The sequence below is a fragment of the Somniosus microcephalus genome, chromosome 11 (genome assembly GCF_052327205.1).
Source record: "Somniosus microcephalus isolate GS21.2 chromosome 11, FLI_Smic_1.0, whole genome shotgun sequence".
NCBI lineage: Eukaryota > Metazoa > Chordata > Chondrichthyes > Squaliformes > Somniosidae > Somniosus > Somniosus microcephalus.
The window spans coordinates 221,757,068-221,780,639 of record NC_140997.1 but is presented as its reverse complement, the minus strand read 5'-3'; the positions used below and the strand labels follow the sequence as shown (position 1 = coordinate 221,780,639).

At 47.0% G+C, this 23,572-nt stretch overlaps 1 protein-coding gene across 2 annotated transcripts in view; it reads right to left on the bottom strand.

Moving 5' to 3' along the window:
- Positions 1 to 23,572, bottom strand: part of LOC147111264 (ubiquitin-like modifier-activating enzyme 1) — a 316,654-nt gene that overhangs the window by 148,211 nt on the left and 144,871 nt on the right. For both annotated transcript variants that reach the window (XM_086002004.1, XM_086002003.1), the window contains exons 19-21: positions 15,601 to 15,790; positions 9,337 to 9,425; positions 3,733 to 3,825 (exon numbers count right to left, since the gene is read on the bottom strand). In XM_086002004.1, the coding sequence (XP_085858130.1) occupies positions 3,733 to 3,825; positions 9,337 to 9,425; positions 15,601 to 15,790 (372 nt within the window). The remainder of the gene's footprint in view (positions 1 to 3,732; positions 3,826 to 9,336; positions 9,426 to 15,600; positions 15,791 to 23,572) is intronic.

The window sequence follows — 23,572 nt, the reverse complement described above, 5'->3', positions numbered from 1 at the left end:
GACCGGTAAGCCTGACATCGGTAGTGGGGAAAATGCTAGAGTCCATTTTAAAAGATGTAATAGCAGAGCACTTGGAAAACAGTGACAGGATCGGACAAAGTCAACATGGATTTACAATTTTTTGAGGATGTAACTGGTAAAATAGATAAGGGAGAACCAGTGGATGTGCTGTATTTGGACTTTCAAAAGGCTTTCGATAAGGTCCCGCATAAGAGATTAGCGTGTAAAGTTAAGGCACATGGGATTGGGGGCAAGGTATTGACTTAGATAGAGAACTGGTTGGCAGACAGAAAGCAAAGTGTTGGAATAAACGGGTCTTTTTCCGAGTGGCAGGCAGTGACTAGTGGGGTACTGCAGGGATCGGTCCTTGGACCCCAGCTATTCACAATATATATTAATGATCTAGACAAGGGAACTAGATGTAATATCTCCAAGTTTGCAGACGACACAAAGCTGGGTGGGCGTGTGTGCTGTGAGGAGGATGCCGAGAAACTCCAGGATGATTTGGACAGATTGGGTGATTGGGCAGAAGCATGGCAGATGCAATATAACGTAGATAAATGTGAGGTTATCCACTTTGGTGGCAAAAACAGGAAGGCAGATTATCTGAATGGCAATAGATTGGGAGAAGGGGAAGTGCAACGAGACCTGAGTGTCCTTGTGCACCAGTCGCTGAAGGTAAGCATACAGGTGCAGCAGGCGGTTAAGAAGGCAAATGGTATGTTGGCCTTCGTAGCAAGAGGGTTTGAGTACAGGAACAAGGGTGTCTTGCTGCAGTTGTACAGGGCCTTGGTGAGGCCACATCTTGAGTATTGTGTGCAGTTTTGGTCGCCTTATGTGAGGAAGGATGTTCTTGCCATGGAGGGAGTTCAGCGAAGATTCACCAGGCTGATACCTGGGATGGCAGGAATGACGTATGAGGAGAGACTGGGTCGATTGGGCTTATACTCGCTGGAGTTTAGAAGAATGAGAGGGGATCTCATTGAAACTTATAAAATTCTAACAGGACTAGACAGACTAGATGCAGGAAGGATGTTCCCGATGGTCGGGGAGTCCAGAACCAGGGGTCATAGTCTAAGGATAAGGGGTAAGCCATTTAGGACAGAAATGAGGAGGAATTTCTTCACCCAGAGAGTGGTGAACCTGTGGAATTCTCTACCACAGAAGGCAGTAGAGGCCAATTCATTAAATGTATTCAAGAAGGAGTTGGATATATTTCTTAAGGCTAAGGGGATCAAGGGATATGGGGAGAAAGCAGGGACAGGGTAGTGAATTTGGATGATCGGCCATGATCTCATTAAATGGCAGAACAGGCTCGAGGGGCCGAATGGCCTACTCCTGCTCCTATCTTCTATGTTGCTATGTTTCTATGTGAATGGAATTGAGGCAGATGATCAGCCATGATCTCATTGAATGGCGGAGCAGGCTCGAAGGGCTGAATGGCCTACTCCTGCTCCTATTTCTTATGTTCTTAAAAGACATCTGTACTGCCTCCAAGACTCAGCAGTTTCCTACATTACAACATTTGACTACACTTCAAAAAGTACTTCTTTGGTTGTAAAGCGCTTTGGGCTATCCTGAGGTTGTGAAAGGCGCTATACAAATGCAAGTTCTTTCTTTCTCTTTCAGCTAAAGGTAATAAGCCACTCAGAGCAGAAGATCCCAGGCTGATCCCAGCTGGCGTGGCAGGCCCCCCGATTTTAACTCTGGGTTGGGTGGGTGATGAGGTGAATTGGATATGACCACTGCTGTCAAAATCAGGCCCAGCCTTTTTTTTTTAAACTCCCGGGCCTCGTGTTCTCACTCATGTCGGTGGCTCCAGAGATATGTGTATGTGGGCATCAGACAAGGACAGGCTTCGGTTTGGCTGTGATGCCTTCCCCAGAGTCGAATAACTTACAAAGAATTACAAATTACAAAGTGTTTACAGCACAGAAACAGGCCATTCGGCCCAACTGGTCCATGCCGGTGTTTATGCTCCACACGAACCTCCTCCCAACCTTCTTCATCTCACCCTATCAACATATCCTTCTATTCCTTTCTCCCTCATGTCCTTTGTCTAGTTTCCTCTTGAATGCGTCTATGCTATTCGTCTTGAGTTGCACATTCTAACCATTTGCTGATGGTTAGTTGTACAGGGCCTTGGTGAGACCACACCTTGAGTATTGTGTGCAGTTTTGGTCACCTTACCTGAGGAAGGACGTTCTTGCCATGGAAGGAGTGCAGCGAAGATTCACCAGGCTGATACCTGGGATGGCAGGAATGATGTATGAGGAGAGATTGTGTCGATTGGGCTTATACTCACTGGAGTTTAGAAGATTGAGAGGGGATCTCATTGAAACTTATAAAATTCTAACAGGACTAGACAGACTAGATGCAGGAAGGATGTTCCCGATGGCGGGGGAGTCCAGAACCAGGGGTCACAGTCTAAAGATAAGGGGTAAGCCATTTAGGACAGAGATGAGGAGGAATTTCTTCACCCAGAGAGTGGTGAACCTGTGGAATTCTCTACCACACAGGGCAGTTGAGGCCAATTGATTAAATATATTCAAGAAGGAGTTAGATATATTTCTTAAGGCTAAAAGGATCAAGGGTTATGGGGAGAAGGCAGGGACAGGGTACTGAGTTTGGATGATCAGCCATGATCTCATTGAATGGCGGAGCAGGCTCGAGGGGCCGAATGGCCTACTCCTGCTCCTATCTTCTATGTTTCTATGTCACTGTTTAGGCTTAAACAGAAAGAATGGCTAATGGGGCGGAATACTGGAGAGGACTCAGTGAAGCAAACCTCAGCAGAAATCACCATCTGCAGGAGAGGGAGAGACAAATTGGGGAGGTGGGGGGGGGGGAACGAGAACTCAAAACTAAAATATAACTCTCAGGAAAGACAGAACAGGCTGTCTAGAAAAGAAAAAGCTGAGGGGTGACCTGATAGACTTATGAAGGGGTTTGATAGGGTGGACATAGAGAAGATGTTTCCACTTGTGGGGGGAGACCAGGACTAGGGGGCCATCAATATGAGCTAATCACTAATAAATCCAATGGGGAATTCAGGAGAAACCTCTTTACCCAGAGAGTGGTTAGAATGTGGAACTCGCTACCACAGGGAGTGGTTGAGGCGAAGAGCATTGATGCATTTAAGGGGAAGCTGGCTAAGCACTGTACATGAGGGAGAAAGGAATAGAAGGTTGTGCTGATAAGGTTAAATGAAATGGGGTGGGAGGAGGCTCGTGTGGAGCAGAAACACCGGCACGGATCAGTTGGGTCACATGGCCTGTCTCTGTGCTGGACATTCTATGTAATGAGGAACAACATTCCCCAACGTCCCCCCAGGGTTAGTAATTGCTGGCAGTTCCAATTGCGGCTCCGATTCCTCCGTGCCAATATCCTGTGCATAACTGTTGGCATCAATCTTGTTTTTGCAGATGTTGCAGTGACAGAAAGCCTGTGCATACAGGTAGTGTGAAAGCTGGAGACCAATGCGGCCGGGACTGTCCTGTTACGGGTTTACACACAATGATTAATGACTTCCAGGATGTTACGAACCCGGCGACTGTTAATTGGGTCTCAGAGATTCCACCTCAGCAAGACTTGGCAAACATTAAACAGAAATCAGCACGCGTTGTGGTTTGTGTTCCCCCCCCCCCCCCCTCTTACAGTAGAGGATCATGTTCCCTGGCTTGTCTGTACGTGCTTTTTTCAAAGCGCTCTCTCCAGGTGCGTGCTGCCTACCTTGTGGCGGTCGGCGGGCGGAATGCTGTAATTCTCCGCCCTCAGGTTAGAGGCAGCGACGATGAAATCCATGTGATGGTTTGTATCGTCGTCCTGCGATTTAAATAACTCTCATTATTAAAATGCAAGGAAAATGTGCAGTTATAAATACACACACAGACACACAAAAAATCATAACCTTATATCGATTTTATTGAATCATTTCTGTCCCTCGTTTCCTTTGAGTGATTGGCCCCCATGGCATGTACCACTGTCCCAAAATCCGCTCAGTTTTAGAGCTTCAAGCCTCACACTAGGCCTGAAGTGCCTAAACTAGGCTGATATCCCCACTACTGGTGTGTTGTCCCACCAATGGGACGTTAAACTGCATGTTCAGGATCCCACGCCTCAGTTAACTCTTGGAAGAAAAATAGGGAGTTCTCCTGGTGTCCTGACAATGTTCGTTCCTTAAACCGACGTCACCTCCAAAAAAACAGACTGGTTGGTCATTCACTGCTGTTTGTGAGGTGTCGTCGTTGCAAAATGGCCACCACACTTGCTTGCATAATGGCAGAGACTGTACTTCAAAAGTAGCTGATTGTGTGACGGGTTTGGAGATGTACAATGCGAGAAGGCAGAGTGCGTCCAACCTGCAGTCCATGGGCCACGTGCGATCCCTGAGTCCCCAACACTCCCGCCCTCAAAGGTCCAGGCAACCTGGCCTTGACAGCCCGGTCGACTCAATCAAAGGAACATAGGAACAGGAGCGGGCCATTCAGCCCCTCCAGCCTGTTCTGCCATTCAATGAGATCATGGCTGATCTGTGACCTGATTCCACCTTTGTCCCATATCCCTCAATACGTTTGATAGATTTTTGTTAACCAATCTCAGATTTAAAATGAACAACTGACCCAGCGTCCACTGCCATTTTGCGGGAGGGAGTTCCTAACTTCACTCTTGTGGCCTGGCTCTGATTTTTAGGCTACGTCTCCTAGTCTTAGTTGCATTTATATTTCTTTATTATTGGCTTGTCCTGTTAGAAGATTGTGGCCATGGAGGTTTGGGAAGGTCTGTGTTTTTTTTAAAAATGGGGTTGACTGATGGATAAAACCTAACTAGAATACCAAAATCTGGCATCACCAGCAACACCAGGTAGAAGTAAATTAATGGGCCGGTGGATTTAAACTTTGTGTGGCCCCTCGAGGCTCCATAGCCCCCACCTGTAAGACAAAAGATTGGATGCCTCTGTGATAAGGGTACACCATGAATTCAATTACAGGAAACTCTTTTTTATCCGGCACCGACGGGACCGGCGTGGTGCCGGTTGATCAAAAAGTCCGGATTACAGAGAGGTATACTTACTAAGGTACGAGAGCCCCGTACACGGCCACAGATCCAGGCGTCCCTGTTGCATGGCAACAGGTGCAGGAACCCCGGATACATAGCCACAGATCCAGGCATCCCTGTTGCATGGCAACAGGTGCAGGAACCCCGGTTACACGGCCACTAATATGAAGTAAAACTTACCTGAACCTACTCCTGAATTTTGCCGGTTAAGAGAGATTTCCGGTTATTTAAGTGCCGGTAAAAAGAGAATTTCCTGTATTTCTTTCTTTTACTGTTCAGCCGCTAAGAGGAGCATAAATACAGCCAGGGATGATCTGTTCTCTGATCTTCCTCCCTTTGGGAAAGTACATTACCTGTGCTGGGAACTTGCTGTGGTGTGGTGGGGAGTTGGGGTGGGGGAAGGTGACAGGAAAATAGGAATTACAGGTGTGAATCTGTGTTCCATTGGTTGTTCTTAGACCCATCGCTATGTTTGAGAGCCTCTCTCAAAGGGATATCGACAGATTAAGTGAATGGGCAAAACTGTGGCAAATGGATTTCAATGTAAGCAAATGTGAGGTCATCCACTTTGGACCTAAAAAAGGATAGAACAGGGTACTTTCTAAATGGTAAAAAGCTAAAAACAGTGGATGTCCAAAGAGACTTGGGGGTCCAGGTACACAGATCATTAAAATGTCTCGAACAGGTACAGAAAATAATCAAAAAGGTTAATGAAATGCTGGCCTTCCCCTTGGAGGGAGTGCAGCGTAGGTTTACCAGAATGATACCTGGACTTCAAGGGTTAAGTTACGAGGAGAGATTACACAAATTAGGGTTGTGTTCCCTAGAATTTAGAAGGATAAGGGGTGATCTGATCGATGTTTTCAGGATATTAAAGGGAACAGAGAGGGTAGATAGAGAGAAACTATTTCTGCTGGTTGGGGATTCTTGAGGACTAGGGGGGCATAGTCGAAAAATTAGAGCCAGACCTTTCAGGAGTGAAATTAGGAAACACTTCTACACACAAAGGGTGGTAGAAGTTTGGAACTCTCTTCCGCAAACAGCAATTGATGCTAGATCAATTGTTAATTTTAATTATGGATTAACAACCCAGATGCCACGAGTTCACACCACACCATGGTAAATTATGAAATTGAATTCAATAAATTTGGTAATCTGTAGGCACGAGAAAATGACTGTTGTTGTAATAATCCAACTGGTTCACTAAAGTCCTTCAGGGAAGGGAACCTGCCACCCCTATGTAGTCAGGGAACGGTAGCATAGTGGTGATGTTTCTGGACCAATGATCTGGAGACGTGAGTTCAAATCCCACCACGACAGCTGGGGAATTTAAATGAATCTGGAATTAAAAAGCTAGTATCAGTAATGGTGACCATGAACCTACCGGGTTGTCATTATAAAACCCAGCTGGTTCACTTTAGGGAAGGGAATCTGCCGTCCTTACCTGGTCTGGCCTATATGTGACTCCAGACACGCAGCAATGTGGTTGACACTTAACTGCCCTCTGAAATGGCCGAGCGAGCCATTCAGTTGTACCAAACTGCTACAGAGAATTAACTCCCTAACAGCACTGTGGGAGTACCTTCACCACCTTCTCAAGGGCAATTAGGGATGGGCAATAAATGCCGGCCTTGCCAGCGATGCGCACATCCCGTGAATGAGCTTAAAAAAATGTGACTGCAGTCCGACGCTGTGTGCTTGTCCCTTAATTCCCATGGGCAATAAAAGTTGGTCAACAGTCATTTTGGTTCTTGGCACAACGTCTTCCTTTCCTGTGATCAGTGCAGTTTCAATCGTGTAGGATTCCCAGTCAGAATCTGGATTTGGGCAAGGTCAAGATCACCTGACCTGACCTTTGCACTTAACAGGATGATGAACAGGGAAGGCTGAGGGGAGACTTAATTGAGGTGTATAAAATTATGAGGGGCCTAGATAGAGTGGATAGGAAGGACCTAGTTCCCTTAGCAGAGAGGTCAATAACCAGGGGGCATAGATTTAAAGTAATTGGCAGAAGGATTAGAGGGGAGTTGAGGAGAACTTTTTTCACCCAGAGGGTGGTGGGGGCCTGGAATTCACTGCCTGAGAGAGTGGCAGAGGCAGAAACCCTCATCAGATTTATAAAGTACTTGGATATGCACTTGAAGTGCCGTAACCTACAGGGCTACGGTCAAAGGTTGAAAAGTGGGATTAGGCTGGATAGCTCTTTTTCGGCCGGCACAGACACGGTGGGCCGAATGGCCTCCTTCTGTGCCGTGAATCTCCATGATTCTATGAAAGTTTTTTTTTAAAGTTACATTTTACTCAAAAATCGCGGGGGGGGAGAATCCCAGTACTCAAATATCGCGATATACCCGGGACCGGGAACCAGGCTACATGGTGCATCAACCTTTTTTTAAAACCAGTTCTAAATTGCTTTGCGCTCTGTCATTAGATCTGTGCTATCGTCCACTTCCTACGCAAACTGGATCGATTTTAATTAAGATAATTTTAACAAAAAACATTTGCGGTTTTGGCAACCTTTAACTTCAAAACATCTGTTTAACTTCTGGATGAAAGAGCTTAACCACCTTTGCAGGTCAATTGTGACGAAGCATAAGGATTTATTGCCTCTTCAACAAGAAAATAAATCCACCAGGTTAGGGACTGCATTGCTGGAAGGAAACCCGCCACACTTTCTATTTTAATAACAAAGCTCAATATTACCCCTTACCCCCAAAGAAAATAATCATCTTGCCTACAGGATTGGGATGGCTTCACTGCTGTCGACCTGTGCTCGGTAAATTTTCCTTTTGGTCAGTCTGATGTTATGACACACATATGGAAACCCATCGCCATTGTTTGAGAGTCTCTGAAACAAGCTCTTGGGAATTTATGTTTGATACAGGATGCCCACTCTATCCCCATAGCAACACACTCCACTTACCCAAGTCCAGAGAACTCAAGTGCAGATTTGGTAGGACCAAAGCGCAGGGATCCCCTAAAGTGTATGTGAGGGGACTGCTGTACTTTAACCAGGTAGAACCACCAGTACAAAGCACTGGTAAACTCCCCACTGCTTGGATCACCAGCTAGGACCATCCCCTGCATTTGGGCATTGGCTTTCAGGGTCATCTGGGGCAGAGGGGGGGAGAATCCCAGTGGTCAGTGACAAGCTGCTCCTCCAGATTCCATTACTGAGCCAGTCTGACTAGTTAGTCTTCCTAGTCCCTGGACCTGCCTAGTTCAGGTATCGCATTACCAAGTCAACCAGAGGGATTACTTCATCCGAGCTTGCGACTCCAAGTTGTCATCTTGGAGCCGCTTTGACTGCAAAGGGACCATGTTTACCTTTCTCCACCACCTTCCCCCGCCCCACCCAGGAGATAGTCACTAGTTGGTTGCTGTGCTCTGTAGATGTGCTCATCAAAAACAATTAATAAATCCACAGATCCTTGAGTAAACTGCTAGAAACCAGAACCTTCCAAAATGTTTGCCTGACTCAGTTGCAAGCTGTCCAGCCAGGCCATCCCAAGAATGTCCGTGTCTGAAAGTCAACGTGACGTTGCCTGAGGAGCGGAAACCAGCACCCAGAAAAGGCCCCAAGAAAGCCGCGAGTAAAGTCATAGCAAAGGGTGGCAAGAAGCGGAGAAGGTTGAGGAAGGAGAGTTACTCCATTTACATCTACAATGCATGAAGCGGGTTCACTCCGGACACCATCTCCTCCAAAGGCCGTAAGCATCCTCAACTCCTCTGTGAAGGGTCGTTTGGAGCAGATCGCGGGTGAAGCTTCCCGCCTGGCCCATTGCAACAAGTGCGCGACCATCAGAGGAGATCCAGACCGCCGTGCGCCTGCTGCTGCCCTGGGGGAGGTGGGAAGGGAGAAAGGCCGTGACCCAGTACACTAACCCCAAGTAAAACTCCGCAATGTACTGCAAAAACTGAAGAATGCACTGCATGAAGGAGAAGGGATGGCATTCCTGGTGTTACAAAACAAAAAACCAACACTGCAAACTCGATTATTCCACACAACAGCAGCACGTGTGAAGATTAAATTACTGAAACAATTACATTGAACAGAAGGAGCAGGGTAGAGCTCATCCGAGATCAACATTGCTCCATTATTCCTGTCAACACAAGGAGGAGCCTACAGGCCTCCAACAAATTAAAATTCGAAGATATTTCTGACAGATGGAAGTGCCAAGAACTCGCCAAGAAAAGCAAGTGGGAAGGAGGGAAAATGTCACAAGTTCATGCCGCGGTTCTCCCCGATGAACCTGCAATAGGTGAGGCTAAACTTACCTTCTCAAAGTCAATGGGTTGCATCTTACATCCACTGAAGGTCTCGTGGGAAAAAAGAAGTGTTTTCAGTTCCAACAAACTCTCATTACCTGCAACAGAAAACAGCAAGCAGGTGAGTTTAGAGAAAGTTAGAGGATGTAACTGGTAGAACAGATAAGGGAGAACCAGTGGATGTGGTGTATTTGGACTTTCAGAAGGCTTTTGATAAGGTCCTGCATAAGAGATTAGCGTGTAAAGTTAAAGCACATGGGATTGGGGGCAAGGTACTGACTTGGATAGAGAACTGGCTGGCAGACAGGAAGCAAAGAGTTGGAATAAACGGCTCTTTTTCCGAGTGGCAGGCAGTGACTAGTGGGGTACCGCAGGGATCGGTGCTAGGACCCCAGCTATTCACAATATATATTAATGATCTAGACGAGGGAACTAGATGTAATATCTCCAGGTTTGCAGATGACACAAAGCTGGGTGGGCGTGTGTGCTGTGAGGAGGATGCCGAGAAACTCCAGTATGATTTGGACAGGTTGGGTGATTATATTGCATCTGCCATACATCCGCACAATGTGGATAAATGTGAGGTTATCCACTTTGGTGGCAAAAACAGGAAGGCAGATTATTGGGCCAGAAATTCCAGGCCAGAAGCGTGAGTGCGCTCGGGGTACTCACGCTTCTGGCCGTTGGAAATGCCGGCGTTCAGCAGGAACAGCGCATGCGGGGAACGCCGACATTTCCAGACCTCGAGCGCGTGCGACTGCACAGGCAGCGCTTGCGCAGTGAACTTCGTGGATTTCATTCATGAAATCCGTGAGGGTAAGTCCTCAGAACTTACACTGAAAAAAAGCAAGTGTAAAGTGGTTCATTGGCTGCGGAGGAAGATATATTTTATCGTGGAGCTTTTGAAATGCAATATTTTTGTTTGGGAAAGGGAGGGAAGTTATTTTAAGAAATTTTAAGTAAGTTTTAAAGTTAAAATTTTTTTTTTTTTTTTTATAAAAGGGTTTTCAGAACGGTAGGTAGAAGGAGCAATTGTGGCTGTGTGAATGGAATGTGAGAATGAGTTATGTATGTATGTCCACATATATTCCTTTACGTATATGTATGTATGTTTTATATTCCTTTACTATGAATGTATGTTTTTAATTATGATTTTCCAATAAGTTACTTTCTCTGAAAGTCATAATTAAATAATACATTCATACACATAAGTAAAGGAATATATACATAACACGCAAAGGAATATATACAGACATACATACTTTCAGAAGCTCCACGATAAGAAATATCTTCCTCCGCAGCCTCTGTAGCAACTGTACCCATGCTTTTTTCATGTGTAAGTTGTAATGACTGGACCTCACTGAAAGCATTAATGAAAGCGGCGAATTATACTGCGCACGCGCTGCATGTGCAGTCGCACGCGTTCTGCCTCTGAACCCCTTCGTTCAGAGGACAGGAAATGCCGGTTTTCCCCACATGCACTGTGCATGCTGAAAACCGGCATTTCATCCGACCAGATGCGTAAGTACCCCGACCGTACTAGCGCATTTGGAAGGGAATTATTGGGCCAACATTTTACATGTCAATAAAATAAAAAATTTAACACTTGCACCACTTGCCCCCTCGCACCTGCGACTGAGGGTCCAAGGAGGTGCATTGCGCAAGAGGTCATCATCGGACGTATCCTCACACTGTTCCCTTTGGGGAACTGTATGAAGTGGTGGAAGGATTTATGGCCATGATTAACGCTCATTCCGTGACCGTAACCATCTTTGAACCAGCCATTAGGGTGGTTAGTCCTATGGCGGGAGGGTTTTACGGGCTCCCACAACCCATCTGAGGGGGGGGGGGGGGGGCGGCCACCAACACCCACGGACGCAAGTATCCCGCTGGATGTCCACCCAGAATTTAAAGTTGGAGCTCTGACTCCACTTGCCGGGACTGTCTGGAGTGGGGTTCAAAACCCTACTCCTTCTGGCCCAGCGGCGGGGATGCTTACTGCTGCGCAAAAGGCCCACTCCGCACAAAAGGTGACACCCATACGTTTCCTGCGCCTTTTCCCTCCCCGTGACTGGAGCCCTATGCTGCCATTTCACGTTGCTAATTGGATTGGGCCTTTGTCATAGCGGTAGGATCCCCGCCGCTGGGCCAGATCAGGGTAGGGTTTCGAACCCCCCTCCAGACAGTCCCGGCAAGTGGAGTCGGAGCTCCGGCTCTAAATTCTGGGTTGACATCCAGTGGGATATTTACGTCCATGGGTGTGGGTGGCCCCCCCTCCTTGTATAGCTTGTGGGAGCCCGTAAAACCCTCCCGCCATAGGACTAACCGCCCTAATGGCTGGTTCAAAGATGGTTACGGTCACGGAATGAGCGTTAATCATGGCCATAAATCCTTCCACCACTTCATACAGTTCCCCAAAGGGAACAGTGTGAAGACATGTATGACGACGACATTGCTAAATAAATAAATGGAATTAAAAAAATTCTTTTAGGGCTTTTAAAAGTCTTTAAATTGCTTTAATTCTCTTTAAAACTGCTTCAGATTACTCAAAATAATGTAAACATTTTAAAAAGTTTATAAAAGTTACCAAAATCTTCAAAAAACTTCCAAAAACCTATTTAAACTGCTGCTTTGCATGTAAAAAAGCAAAGCAGCTTGACAGAAACATTGGGGGCGTGTCCAGTGAAACTGAGACCTCAAGGGGCGTGTCTCACTTACACTGCACACTCCTGGGTCCGCGCTGGCTGCGCTCCTGGGCGGCGTGACGTCATACGCTGCCCGGGATTCTTGCTTCAGTTTCTGGAAGTGCAGGCGTCCCTGGAGCTGATCGGCAGGAGCGCGGGGTAAGTGCAAATACGGGGCTTGCACGCGCTGCAAGCCCCGTTCTGGAATTTCTGGCCCATTATCTGAATGGCAATAGATTGGGAGAAGGGGAAGTGCAACGCGACCTGGGTGTCCTTGTGCACCAGTCGCTGAAGGTAAGCATGCAGGTGCAGCAGGCGGTTAAGAAGGCAAATGGTATGTTGGCCTTCGTAGCAAGAGGGTTCGAGTACAGGAACAAGGATGACTTGCTGCAGTTGTACAGGGCCTTGGTGAGACCACATCTTGAGTATTGTGTGCAGTTTTGGTCGCCTTATCTGAGGAAGGATGTTCTTGCCATGGAGGGAGTGCAGCGAAGATTCACCAGACTGATACCTGGGATGGCAGGAATGACGTATGAGGAGAGATTGGGTCGATTGGGCTTATACTCGCTGGAGTTTAGAAGAATGAGAGGGGATCCCATTGAAACTTATAAAATTCTAACAGGACTAGACAGACTAGATGCAGGGAGGATGCTCCCGATGGCGGGGGAGTCCAGAACTAGGGGTCACAGTCTAAAGATAAGGGGTAAGCCATTCAGGACAGAGATGAGGAGGAATTTCTTCACCCAGAGAGTGGTGAACCTGTGGAATTCTCTACCACAGAAGGCAGTTGAGGCCAATTCATTAAATATATTCAAGAAGGAGTTAGATATATTTCTTAAGGCTAAAGGGATCAAGGGATATGGGGAGAAGGCAGGGACAGGGTACTGAGTTTAGATGATCAGCCATGATCTCATTGAATGGCGGAACAGGCTCGAGGGGCCGAAGGGCCTACTCCTGCTCCTATCTTCTATGTTTCTATGTAAGTTAACGGCATAATGCGAAGCTGATGAGAACTCGGTCCTACTTTGTAAAATGGAGTCCGACATACCTTGGCTTTATCCTTCAAATGTCAGGAGGCGCAATCTTCTTTTTCTTACAGAATAAGATCAGAGTAATGAAAATGGCCAAAAGATGATCATCCGTTTGTGTATTTAGCGGTTTAATAAGATTATTTTAGCTTCTGCAATCTGTCTGAATCAGCTATTTTATTGCATGCACTCTAATTTTGGACTAAGGTGTTGGTGAAATGTTGCAGAGGACAGTCAATAGTTAGTCAGGCCCCCAAGCTGGTGAATGAAAGATAATTGTGCTCCATCCTGACTAACTGCCGATATTCAGATTCGCTGAATTCAGCCGTGGGAATTGAATTTTCTGAAGGCGGCAAAGATTTATCCTAAACGTGTTTTTTTTTTTAAACATGAAAACACGAGCGCACATATACGCACCCGCCCATATATCAGAGCGAGCACACTGACACTAATGGGAAGCAGTCACACTCCCAAGGACACCACTGGAGCGTGGCTGCTTGACTACTGACCCAGCCGAACAGATCAGTTGCCGAGCTCAACGAAGGCTCGCACAACTCAATTGTCAGATCAAATTTACTGCAGAAAATTAAAAAAAACGGGGGAAAAAAAAACCACATGGGGCACCGTGAGGGAAAAGAACTCAACATTCCCAGTACTCCCTACAGCTGCACTGTCCTTTCATGCTGATAACGAGTGAGTAGAATGGGCCTATATTGTCAGGAGTTTAGAAGAATGAGAGGTGATCTCATTAAAACACATAAAATTCTTAGAGGGCTTGACAGGGTAGATGCTGAGAAGCTGTTTCCCCTGGCTGGAGAGTCTAGGACTAGGGGGCATAGTCTCAGGAAAAGTGTTCATAAGAACATAAGAAATAGGAGCAGGAATAGGCCACTTGGCCCCTTGAACCTGCTCTGCCCATTCAATAAGATCATGGCTGATCTTGGGCTCAAAGCCACTTCCCTGCCCGCTCCACATAACCCTTCACTCCCTTATCTTGCAAAAATCTGTCTATCTCCACCTTAAATGTATTTAATGACCCAGCCTCCATGGCTCTCTGGGGCAGAGAATTCCACAGATTTACGACCCTCTGAGAGAAGAAATTCCTCCTCATCTAAGTTCTAAAAGGGCGACCCTTTATTCTGAAACTATGCCCCCAAGTTCTAGATTTCCCCACGAGGGGAAACATCCTCTCTGCATCTACCTTGTCGAGCCCCTTCAGTATCTTATATGTTTCAATAGATCCCCTCTCATTCTTCTAAATTCCAATGAGTATAGGCCCAACCTGCTCAACCTTTCTTTATAAGTCAACCCCCTCATCTCTGGAATTAACCTAGTGAATCGTCTCTGAACTGCCTCCAATGCAAGTATATCCTTCCTATTTAGGACTGAGATGAGGAGGAATCTTCTACCCCAGAGGGCTATGGATGCTCAGCCGTTTAGCATATTTAAGACTGAGATCGATAGATTTTTGGACACGAAGGGAATCAAGAGATATGGAGATCGGGCAGGAAAGTGGAGTTGAGGTGAAAGATTAACCATGATCTTATTGAATGGCGGAGCAGGCTCGAGGGGCCGTATGGCCTACTCCTATTTCTTATATTCTTTTAATGGAGGTTTTGGATAAGCAACGACAAAATATATATCGAGGCATGTGACCCCCACAGTATATGTGCCATCCTTCTCTTTTCCCATTGTGCTTTTAAAAAAATTTGTTTTATGGGCATCACTGGCAAGGTCAGCATTTATTGCCCGTCCCTAGTTGCCCTCGAGAAGGTGGTAGTGAGTCACCTTCTTGAACTGCTGCAGTCCGTGTGGTGAAGGTGCTCCCACAGTGCTGTTGGGGAGGGAGTTCCAGGATTTTGACCCAGCGACGATAAAGGATCGACGATATATTTCCAAGTCAGGATGGTGTGTGACTTGGAGGGGAACTTGGCTATTACCATTACCCGACAATCATGATGAACACACAATAAAAGGTCGTAACAGGCAAGGCGTAGCCTTTTCACTTGGAACAACGGGAATGACTCTTAAGGATTGACACAAAATAACATAAAAACATAAGAAAGAGAGGAAGGAAGGTAGAAATTGGCGTGGAACACACTCCCGAGGTCGCCCTCACACGTCTCCAAGCAGTCAGTTATATCGGCTCATCATAAGAGGTCGAGGAATAGCCTGTCCTTTTTTATGTCGGGAAACATTTGTGATGTGAGCCCAACGAAAAAAATAATAAAATAATCTTACAGAAATAGAGCCTTTTATGAGGCATATATACATTGTATTTTTTCTTTGCTTAGAAGAAGGCAGTATGACCAGCAAAGGTGACCAGCTATAACAATGGTGACCAGCTACAACAACAGAAAACGCTGGAAAAACTCAGCAGGCCAGGCAGCATCCGTGGAGAGAGAAACAGAGTTAACGTTTCAGGTCAAAGACCTTTCGTCAGAACCAGGTGACCAGCTGGTTGGTACTAAAGAACCATGGAAAGGTACCATTGTCTCCCTCATGTGACACTGAGGAGACATCACACAAAGATAAAGAGAATCACCAATGGGCAAACCTACCCACTGAACTTTCAGCCGCCTCCATCTCTTTGTCGCTGGTGTGGATTGTGACCCCCGATTTTGGGGTGAACGGAGGAATGTCAATGGACAGAAGTATCTGCTGGATTGCAGCTCTGTCCTGGGACCTCGGAATGGAATAGTTCTCCGCATACAGGTTCGCCGCTGCTACAATGTAGTCCATGTGGAGGGGCTGTCAGTGCAAGGGAAAGAAAAATCAGCCAATGTACACAACGCAGTTTAATAAAAGATAAACCCAAGGTAGGAAATAGAGGTACAACAGACAAGTATGTATACTTGTACATACTTGTGAATGTTTACTGGTATGTACAAGCCTGGGCCTAACCTCTCCCAAATTTATCAAATTTTCAAATTCCTTTCAAAGCATATTTTCCAGCAGCAAATTTTGCGCACTTTTCTTTCCCCAAAACGCTTACTAATTTTACGCTCTACCTCTCCCTCATGTCGAGTGAAGCCCTGTAAATAGGTTGTTACAATAGAGACCATGGAATAGGAGGGGCAAAACAAGGGGCTGTTCCACACAGGCCCACGGATGCCTTCTATATTATATTAAAATCACATCCTTTTTCTAATTACCCACAGCGATACCCAACGGAGCAGAGAGTCTACATTTTTTTTTTTTTTTGTTTTTGTTTTTTGAGTGGGCTGTCTGGAAATTTCTAAAACGTGAACCGCCTTCAAATCAGAGCTCCATTTTCTCCACTTATTTCTCTCTTATGATGTGGGGGCATCACTGGTTATTCATCATCAGTAACGAAAATATCAGAACTCAGGTCCCGACTCCACCCTCTGTCATGGCCCATCCTTCTCACACTTGATAAAGGGTAGCAAACCAATGTGGTTCATTATATTTGCGATATCTGTAACGGCCTGGATAGGTGAGGAGGACAAGAACCATCTTATTGTTCACAAAAGGTTAAGGGGGCGAAATTGGGTGCCTGGGCGCTAACACGGCGCAAATGGCTTTGCGACCGGGCGCGGCGCTGGCATCAACTCCCGCCATATTCGGCGGGAGTTTTGCGGCGGCGCTACAGCGTTGCACCCCGATCTCCTTCGCTCGGAGATTGTGATGTCATCACCGGGCGCATCGTCCCGGTAGCGCCCCAGACCTGAAATTGACTTCCGTCCCCTGCAGCAGCGCCAGTCGAAAACACCGACAGCTGCAGGAGGCGTGCGTCGGGCGGCCGGCCGCTTTGGGGGCGATGATTAAAGGCGAGCTGGCTGAGGTAAGTTTAAAAAAAAAGTATCTTTCTTGTTCTGCTTTTTTTGTGCCCGCTCTGCTTGAGTGCCGGGCTGATCGCGCGGGATCGCGGCTGCCTTGGTGGTCTATTGCGGAGCCTGCAGCGATGGCCCTTCCCTTTAAGGGAGGGAAGGAGCCTTTGAGTGTGGCAGCGCTGCTGAAATCTCCGCCCTGCCTGCTGCCAATCGCGCTCCAAGAAGGAAGTGGAGCGCTTGATTTAACGCTTCAGTTCCTTCTTGGAATGCAAAACGGAATTTTTTTTAAAGTTTGGAACCATTAGTGCCTGGCGCTAATTTTCCAAACTTTTAAGACTTTGTGCCCCAAACGGGGCTCTAATGAATTTCTACCCCTGAAGAGTTTAAAGATTTTGGGAAAGGGGTGTCTCAGAGAACGAGGTATTAAGTAATATTTTAATATTGCTTTGCTAAAATCATTAACTGTGGATGGGTTGTCAAATGGCTTTCCATTATCTTGACACCAGCCCATCTCAGAGCTATCCCTGGGCCTGATCTCTGTCCCCAAATCCTCAGCATGTTGATGCACTATGGAAATGTAAGTGTGTAAAAAAGTGTGTAAAAAGTCTGTGCGTGTGCGTGCACATAGGGAGAGGGGGAATGATATCTCATTGGAGAACTAGTCCGGTATTATTTGGGTGTTTCCTTGACCACTCTTACCCGTCTATCGTCCCCCCGCCCCCCCCAAGTCATACACACTCACTTTCTGTCCTTCTTCATCTTCTTATAAGCTATTGAGAGAGCGCGATAGCTTGAGACCAGAGATGTTCAAGTTAGAGGTGTAACAATTGCAGGGCCAGCAATGTGTAGCTTCTGCAGTAACACTTATTTGCTTCAAACTGCTTTTCTTAACTGTGCACGGAACAGAGCCTGCTGGAGCAAGGCTTAGCCTGGATCTCCACCATCGGTGGCCGTGCCTTCAGCTGCCTAGGTACTAAGTCCTGGAATTCCCTCCCTAAACCTCTGCGCCTCACTAAAGGAAACTCTCGTTTAAACGGCACCTAAATATCCGGAATTCTCGCTCCAAAAACAACACCTCAATAACCGGCAATGTTGCCGAGTCCGAGTCCGAGTCTCCCGTGGTGGCCGAGTTAGTCAGTGGGGGTAGTTCTCCAAACTGCCACTACTCGGCTTCTTGGCGCTGTTGGAAGTCGGAACACCTCAATACCCCTGTAACAGGAGTCTGACTCTCTCGCGCTGCCGGTAGTCTCTTCTGATCCGCCATTTTACAGGGGTACTGTGTGTCTCCCACGCTGCTGGAAGTCATTGCATTGCATTACCCTCAACTGGCAGTACTGTACTTAATCAAGCATCTTCCACCATCCATTTAACACAACATTCTGTAGGTGAGCACCCAATTACTGTATACTGCACATTTCTTGATTCTTTTTATTTTTCTTTGTTAAAAATAGCCTCGGTAGATAACCCTCTCCGTCATCCGGAATTTTTGATCAACCGGCGCCATCCCGGTCCCGTCGGTGCCAGATACCAAAGAGTTTCCTGTACTTCTCTTTCCTCATGATTGTACTTAATACCTCATTGACCAAGCTTTTGGTCACCTGTCCTAATATTTCCTTATGTTTCAAATTCTGCTCGATAACACTCCTGTGAAGCGCCTTGGGATGTTTTACTGCATTAAAGGCGCTATATAAATGCAAGCTGTTGTTGCTGGATATGGAGGAAAGAGCAAAATCAGGATCATCAAGTATTGGAAAATGCCAGTGAGTCACACTGAGGCCTTGTTTTTACTGAAGGGCTGGAAAAGCTCTGGTGATTTTGGGGGGAAAATTCAGTTGTTTGCGCCTTCCATTAGTGCCTTAACAGGGCGCCAATTGGGGCGCAAAGCAACTAGAGGCCCGGCGCGGCGATGTTTGTGCCGCGCGCGAAATTAACTAGACATTTTGCAATGGCGCTAAACACTTCCGCTACGATCTCCTGCACCAGCAGATTGTGACGTCATTCGAGTGCGCAACGCCCTGTTAACGCCCCGGACCGGATATTGAGTGGCGCCCCCTACCTTACCGCCTGCCACTAGCAACGACAGGTTGAGGGGAGCGTTATGCTGTCAGAAAGGGACTGGGGGAGCGCTATTTAAAGGTGACCGCTTCCTGCCTTTTTTTGTCGGTGACATTTTTGCACCACGCATTCTGAAAGAGAGAGAGAGAGAGAGAGAGAGAGAGACTTCTGGAGAGATTCAATGCTGTGTGAAGGAGTTTTGAGTACTGAGCAACACTTTGCAGGTTCATTTTGATTTGCCCTTCCTTGCTTCGCCAGCGCTCTGAGGTAGCGCCTCGCTCCTCGGCCTTTGCGCCTTAAGACAGGAGTGAAGCGCCTGATTTAGCGCTCCAATCACCTCCAGGGGCGATAAAAGCTAAGTCTGCCGTCGGAGGCGATAATTAGCGCCAGGCGTTAAACTTTGCGCACGGCCGATAACGGCGCCCCAAACGGGGCGATACCGAATTTTTCCCCCTTTTTGTTTTAGGCTTAATGGTGTCTGTGGGGAACATCTCCAACTCGACTCAGGATGTATATACGAGAAGCAATTCCGAAAAATACTGTACAAAGCGAGGATTTGACAATCCGGCTGGTCCTGCAAAGGAACTATTCATGGCCGAAGTGGAAGGATCTTTTTGGAAGCCCCTGTGCTATTTGGTTTGTCCAATTCCTGGTATTTCAAGGTGGTGGAACTAAGCCCTCCTGGTTCATAATGAAAGAAGAAATGAAAAGAAAACAAACAAAAGGAGAACAATCAAAATAAAAAGAGATGCAGGTGTTACCACAGAAAGCTAATCATCAAAGGAATCGAGAACGGCAGGGCTGTGAAAATCTAACAGAATGGGCATGACTGAATCATGAAAATTAAGCACACTGGTAAGCTCACTGAACTAATGACAGAACCAGTCTGTTTAGAGAGGATGAGGAAACACTGGGACGTTGGGTTCAGGATCGCTGCAGCCAGCTGCAATGCTTTAACAGAAAATACATCTGTGCCGTGGAAAGCACCTGCGGAACCCATATAGATAAGGGACACCGTTCAAGCTGTTAAACGGCAGCCATTCCAATTCAGACAGCTTACAGGCGGTTAACAAACCCCCTCCCTCACAGATAGTTCCTTATTTAACACCAGTCGCCGCACTTCAAAGCAATTTACTGCGTGCAAGTCTGATATGGCACTATACAAATAATAGGATTATTGTAGTCACAGGGCAGCCACCCATTCAGAGCATTTAGACTGCAGCATCGGGGTGAGGCAACAAGGTCAAATTATTCATTGAGCCCACCCACCCTCAATACCCCTGTATAGGCTAGTTATCAACCATCTATTATTTCTATTCAATTATCTCCCTTTTTCTGGGGGGGGGGGGGGGGGGGAGGAGAAGAATATATTCCTCCCTTTTTGGTTTCCCCTTTTAGCTTCTTCTTTAGTTATTATCGGAACTATTGCTTTCCTCCAGTAAGAGCGTCAGTGATATGTTGCGGAGCTCCGTAGGGCAGTTTTAAAGGCGCACTATACAGCCAATCAGAATGCTGCAGTTAACGGTGGGGTGCAGTGGGCCATCAACACACAACTTGAAGCCATCGACAGGATTGACTCTCCGACACCGCAGAACATAAGAATAGAAGAATTAGGAGCAGGAGTGGGACATACAGCCCCTCGAGCCTGCTCCGCCATTCAATAAGATCATGGCTGATCTTCTACCTCAACTCCACTTTCCCGCCCAATCTCCATATCCCTTGATTCCCCTCGAATCCAAAAATCTATCGCTCTTAGCCTTGACTATACTCAACAACTGAGTATCCACAGTCCTTCGGGGTAGAGAATTCCAAAGATTCACAACCCTGAGTGAAAAAATTCCTCCTCATCTCAGTCTTAAATGGCTGACCCCTTATTCTGAGGCTACGCCCCCTAGTTCTAGACTCCCCAGCCAGAGGGAAACAATCTCTCAGCATCTACCCTGTCAATCCCCCTCAGAATCTTATATATTTCAATGAGATCACCTTTGCACATTCTCCCTGTGTTTGCGTGGGTTTTCTCCGGGTGCTCCGGTTTCCTCCCACAGTCCAAAGATGTGCGGGTTAGGTTGATTGGCTATGATAAATTGACCCTTAGTGTCAGGGGGATTAAATACGTGGGGTTACGGGGATCGGGTGGGATATGTGTCGGTGCAGGCTCGATGGGCCGAAATGGCCTCTCTCTGCACTGTGGGGTTTCTGTGTGATTCTGTGTGTGACAACCCTTTCATCCCAGTAATCAATCTGGTGATTCGTTGCACTGCCTCTAAGGTAAGTATATCCTTCCTCGGATAAGGAGACCAAAACTGTGCACAGTACTCCAGGTGTGGTCTCACCAGAGCCCTATACAATTGTAGCAAGACTTCCTTACTTTTGTGCTCCAACACCCCTGCAATAAAGACCTCATCTTGGCCAGTTCACTGTGGGGAGGTCCCAAGTGGTGGCCAGGGGCTTTCCTCCTCCTCCCCCACCCATCCTCTGCTCCACACGCCTCCGTCTCCGGCAAATAAAAGAAAAAATAAAATCAGATGGACATTTATCCCGAGATGTTCCCCCTGGTGGATGGCTCAGAGGGGTGCTGGTGGGGGCTGGGGGGACCAGGTGGTCTGCCTACTGTGTCATCAGTGCCCAGGCTGGCGAGAAATACAGAGCGACAAATGGGGGGGGGGGGGTGGGGAGGGGGGTTTACGCTTCAAAGTAAAAGGAAAGTTGCAACTGTCAAAGGTAGCGTCAACTTTCCAAAAAGCACTGCAAAAACCTTTCGCAATAGCGAATGCTCGATGTGGTGATGTTTCACATGGGCGGAGCCTCGTTACATTCATTAACGAATCAATACTTAATGCAGAATGAGGTAACTACGAATACAGGAGAGGTGGATCTCCAGTCCTGTTTTGAATTCAAACTGAGTTACAGAAAGTGAAAGCGGAACCTCAAGAAAACTTGAAGGAGGTTTGATTTTCCCAGAAGTTTCTCCTCCTTGAGGTTTCACATAGCTTCCTTTATGTGGGAGAGTGAGGCCATCCACACCGTGGACTTCAAACTCTTGGGCCCACAAGTAGCAGTGGGCATGGCAGGGGTAAGACAAGTTCAGTTCTCTCTACGCAAGGCCTGAAAGCACTCAATGGAGACACGCATTAAACATGACTGGAGAGATTGAGCGCAGTGCTACCAGGAGCTAATCATCCCAGCAATCTATCCAAGAACTGGCAAAAACTCATATTAACCACGGAGGGTACAAGCCCAGGACCAAAGAGGCAGAAATTTCCAATTCAACATTACTGGGGTACTTCGAAAGACTCCATGTGATCTCCTGGTTTCAATCGCCTGAGGGGGTCGGAGAGGAATTTTCCAAAGTATTTTTTCCCTTATTGGCCCTGGGATATTCCTGTTTTATTGCCTCTCCCAGGAAATTACATGGCTGCGGGTGGAGGGAAGGGGGAGAGTGGTGGGGGAGGAGGTAGGAAGGAACGTAAGAACATAAGAATTAGGAGCAGGAGTAGGCCATGTGACCCCCTCGAGCCTGCTCTGCCGTTCAATAAGATCATGGCTGATCTTCGACCTCAAATCCACTTTCCTGCCCGATCTCCATATCCCTCGATTCCCCATGAGTCCAAAAATCTATCTAGCTCAGGTTTGAATATACTCAACGACTCAGCATTCACAGCCCTCTGGGGTAGAGAATTCCAAAGATTCACAACCCTCTGAGTGAAGAAATTCCTCCTCATCTCAGTCTTAAATGGCTGACCCCTTAACCTGAGACTGTGACCCCCCTAGTTCCAGACTCCACAGCCAGGAGAAGTGTTTAGTCATGTTGCTCCGGCCATCGCGAGTGTGGGGCAGGCTTAATGGACCAGCTGGTCTTTACCTGCCCGTCTATTTTGTATGTTCCGACTCCTAAAAATTGCCATGACTTCACAGAAGTAACCTTCCCCGCCACATTTGGCGAAATGAAATGCCATATATAACCCACCTTGTGATGTACAGGAAACTCTCGATTTACTGGCACCTAAATAACCGGAAATCTCTGTTAACCGGCAAAATTCAGGAGTAGGTTCAGGTAAGTTTTACTTCATATTAGTGGCTGTTCCTGGCTCTGTGGCTGTGTAACCGGGGTTCCTGCACCTGTTGCTAAGCAACAGGGATGCCTGGAACTTGTGGCCGGGGTTCCTGCACCTGTTGCTAAGCAACAGGGAAGCCTGGATCTGTTGCTGTGTACGGGGCTCTCGTACCTTTTACTATGCCTCTCTGTAATCCGGACTTTTTGATAAACCGGCACCACGCCGGTCCCGTCGGTGCCGGATAAAAAAGAGTTTCCTGTACAACTCGGATCAGTGTGGCGCTCATCACGGGAAAACTAACATGTTGTGCCAGAGCCGTGGCCTTTTGCACAGGTCGACACCATTTGTCTGCAGCAGCTGCAAACCACGAGTGATGCTCAATAAACAAACCGAGCATTAGTTCGCAGCGTAATTGCAACTTGTCCTATTCTCAACCATCGCCTCTTCTGTTATGGTGGGTGCACAATTTATCCTAGTTATAAGCCACAAAGAAAGAACAAACTTGCATTTACATAGCGCCTTTCATGACCTTGGGATGTCCCAAAGCGTTTTACAACCAATGAAGTCATTTGGAAGTGTAGTCACTGTTGTAATGTAGGCAACGCGGCAGCCAATTTGGGCACAGAGAG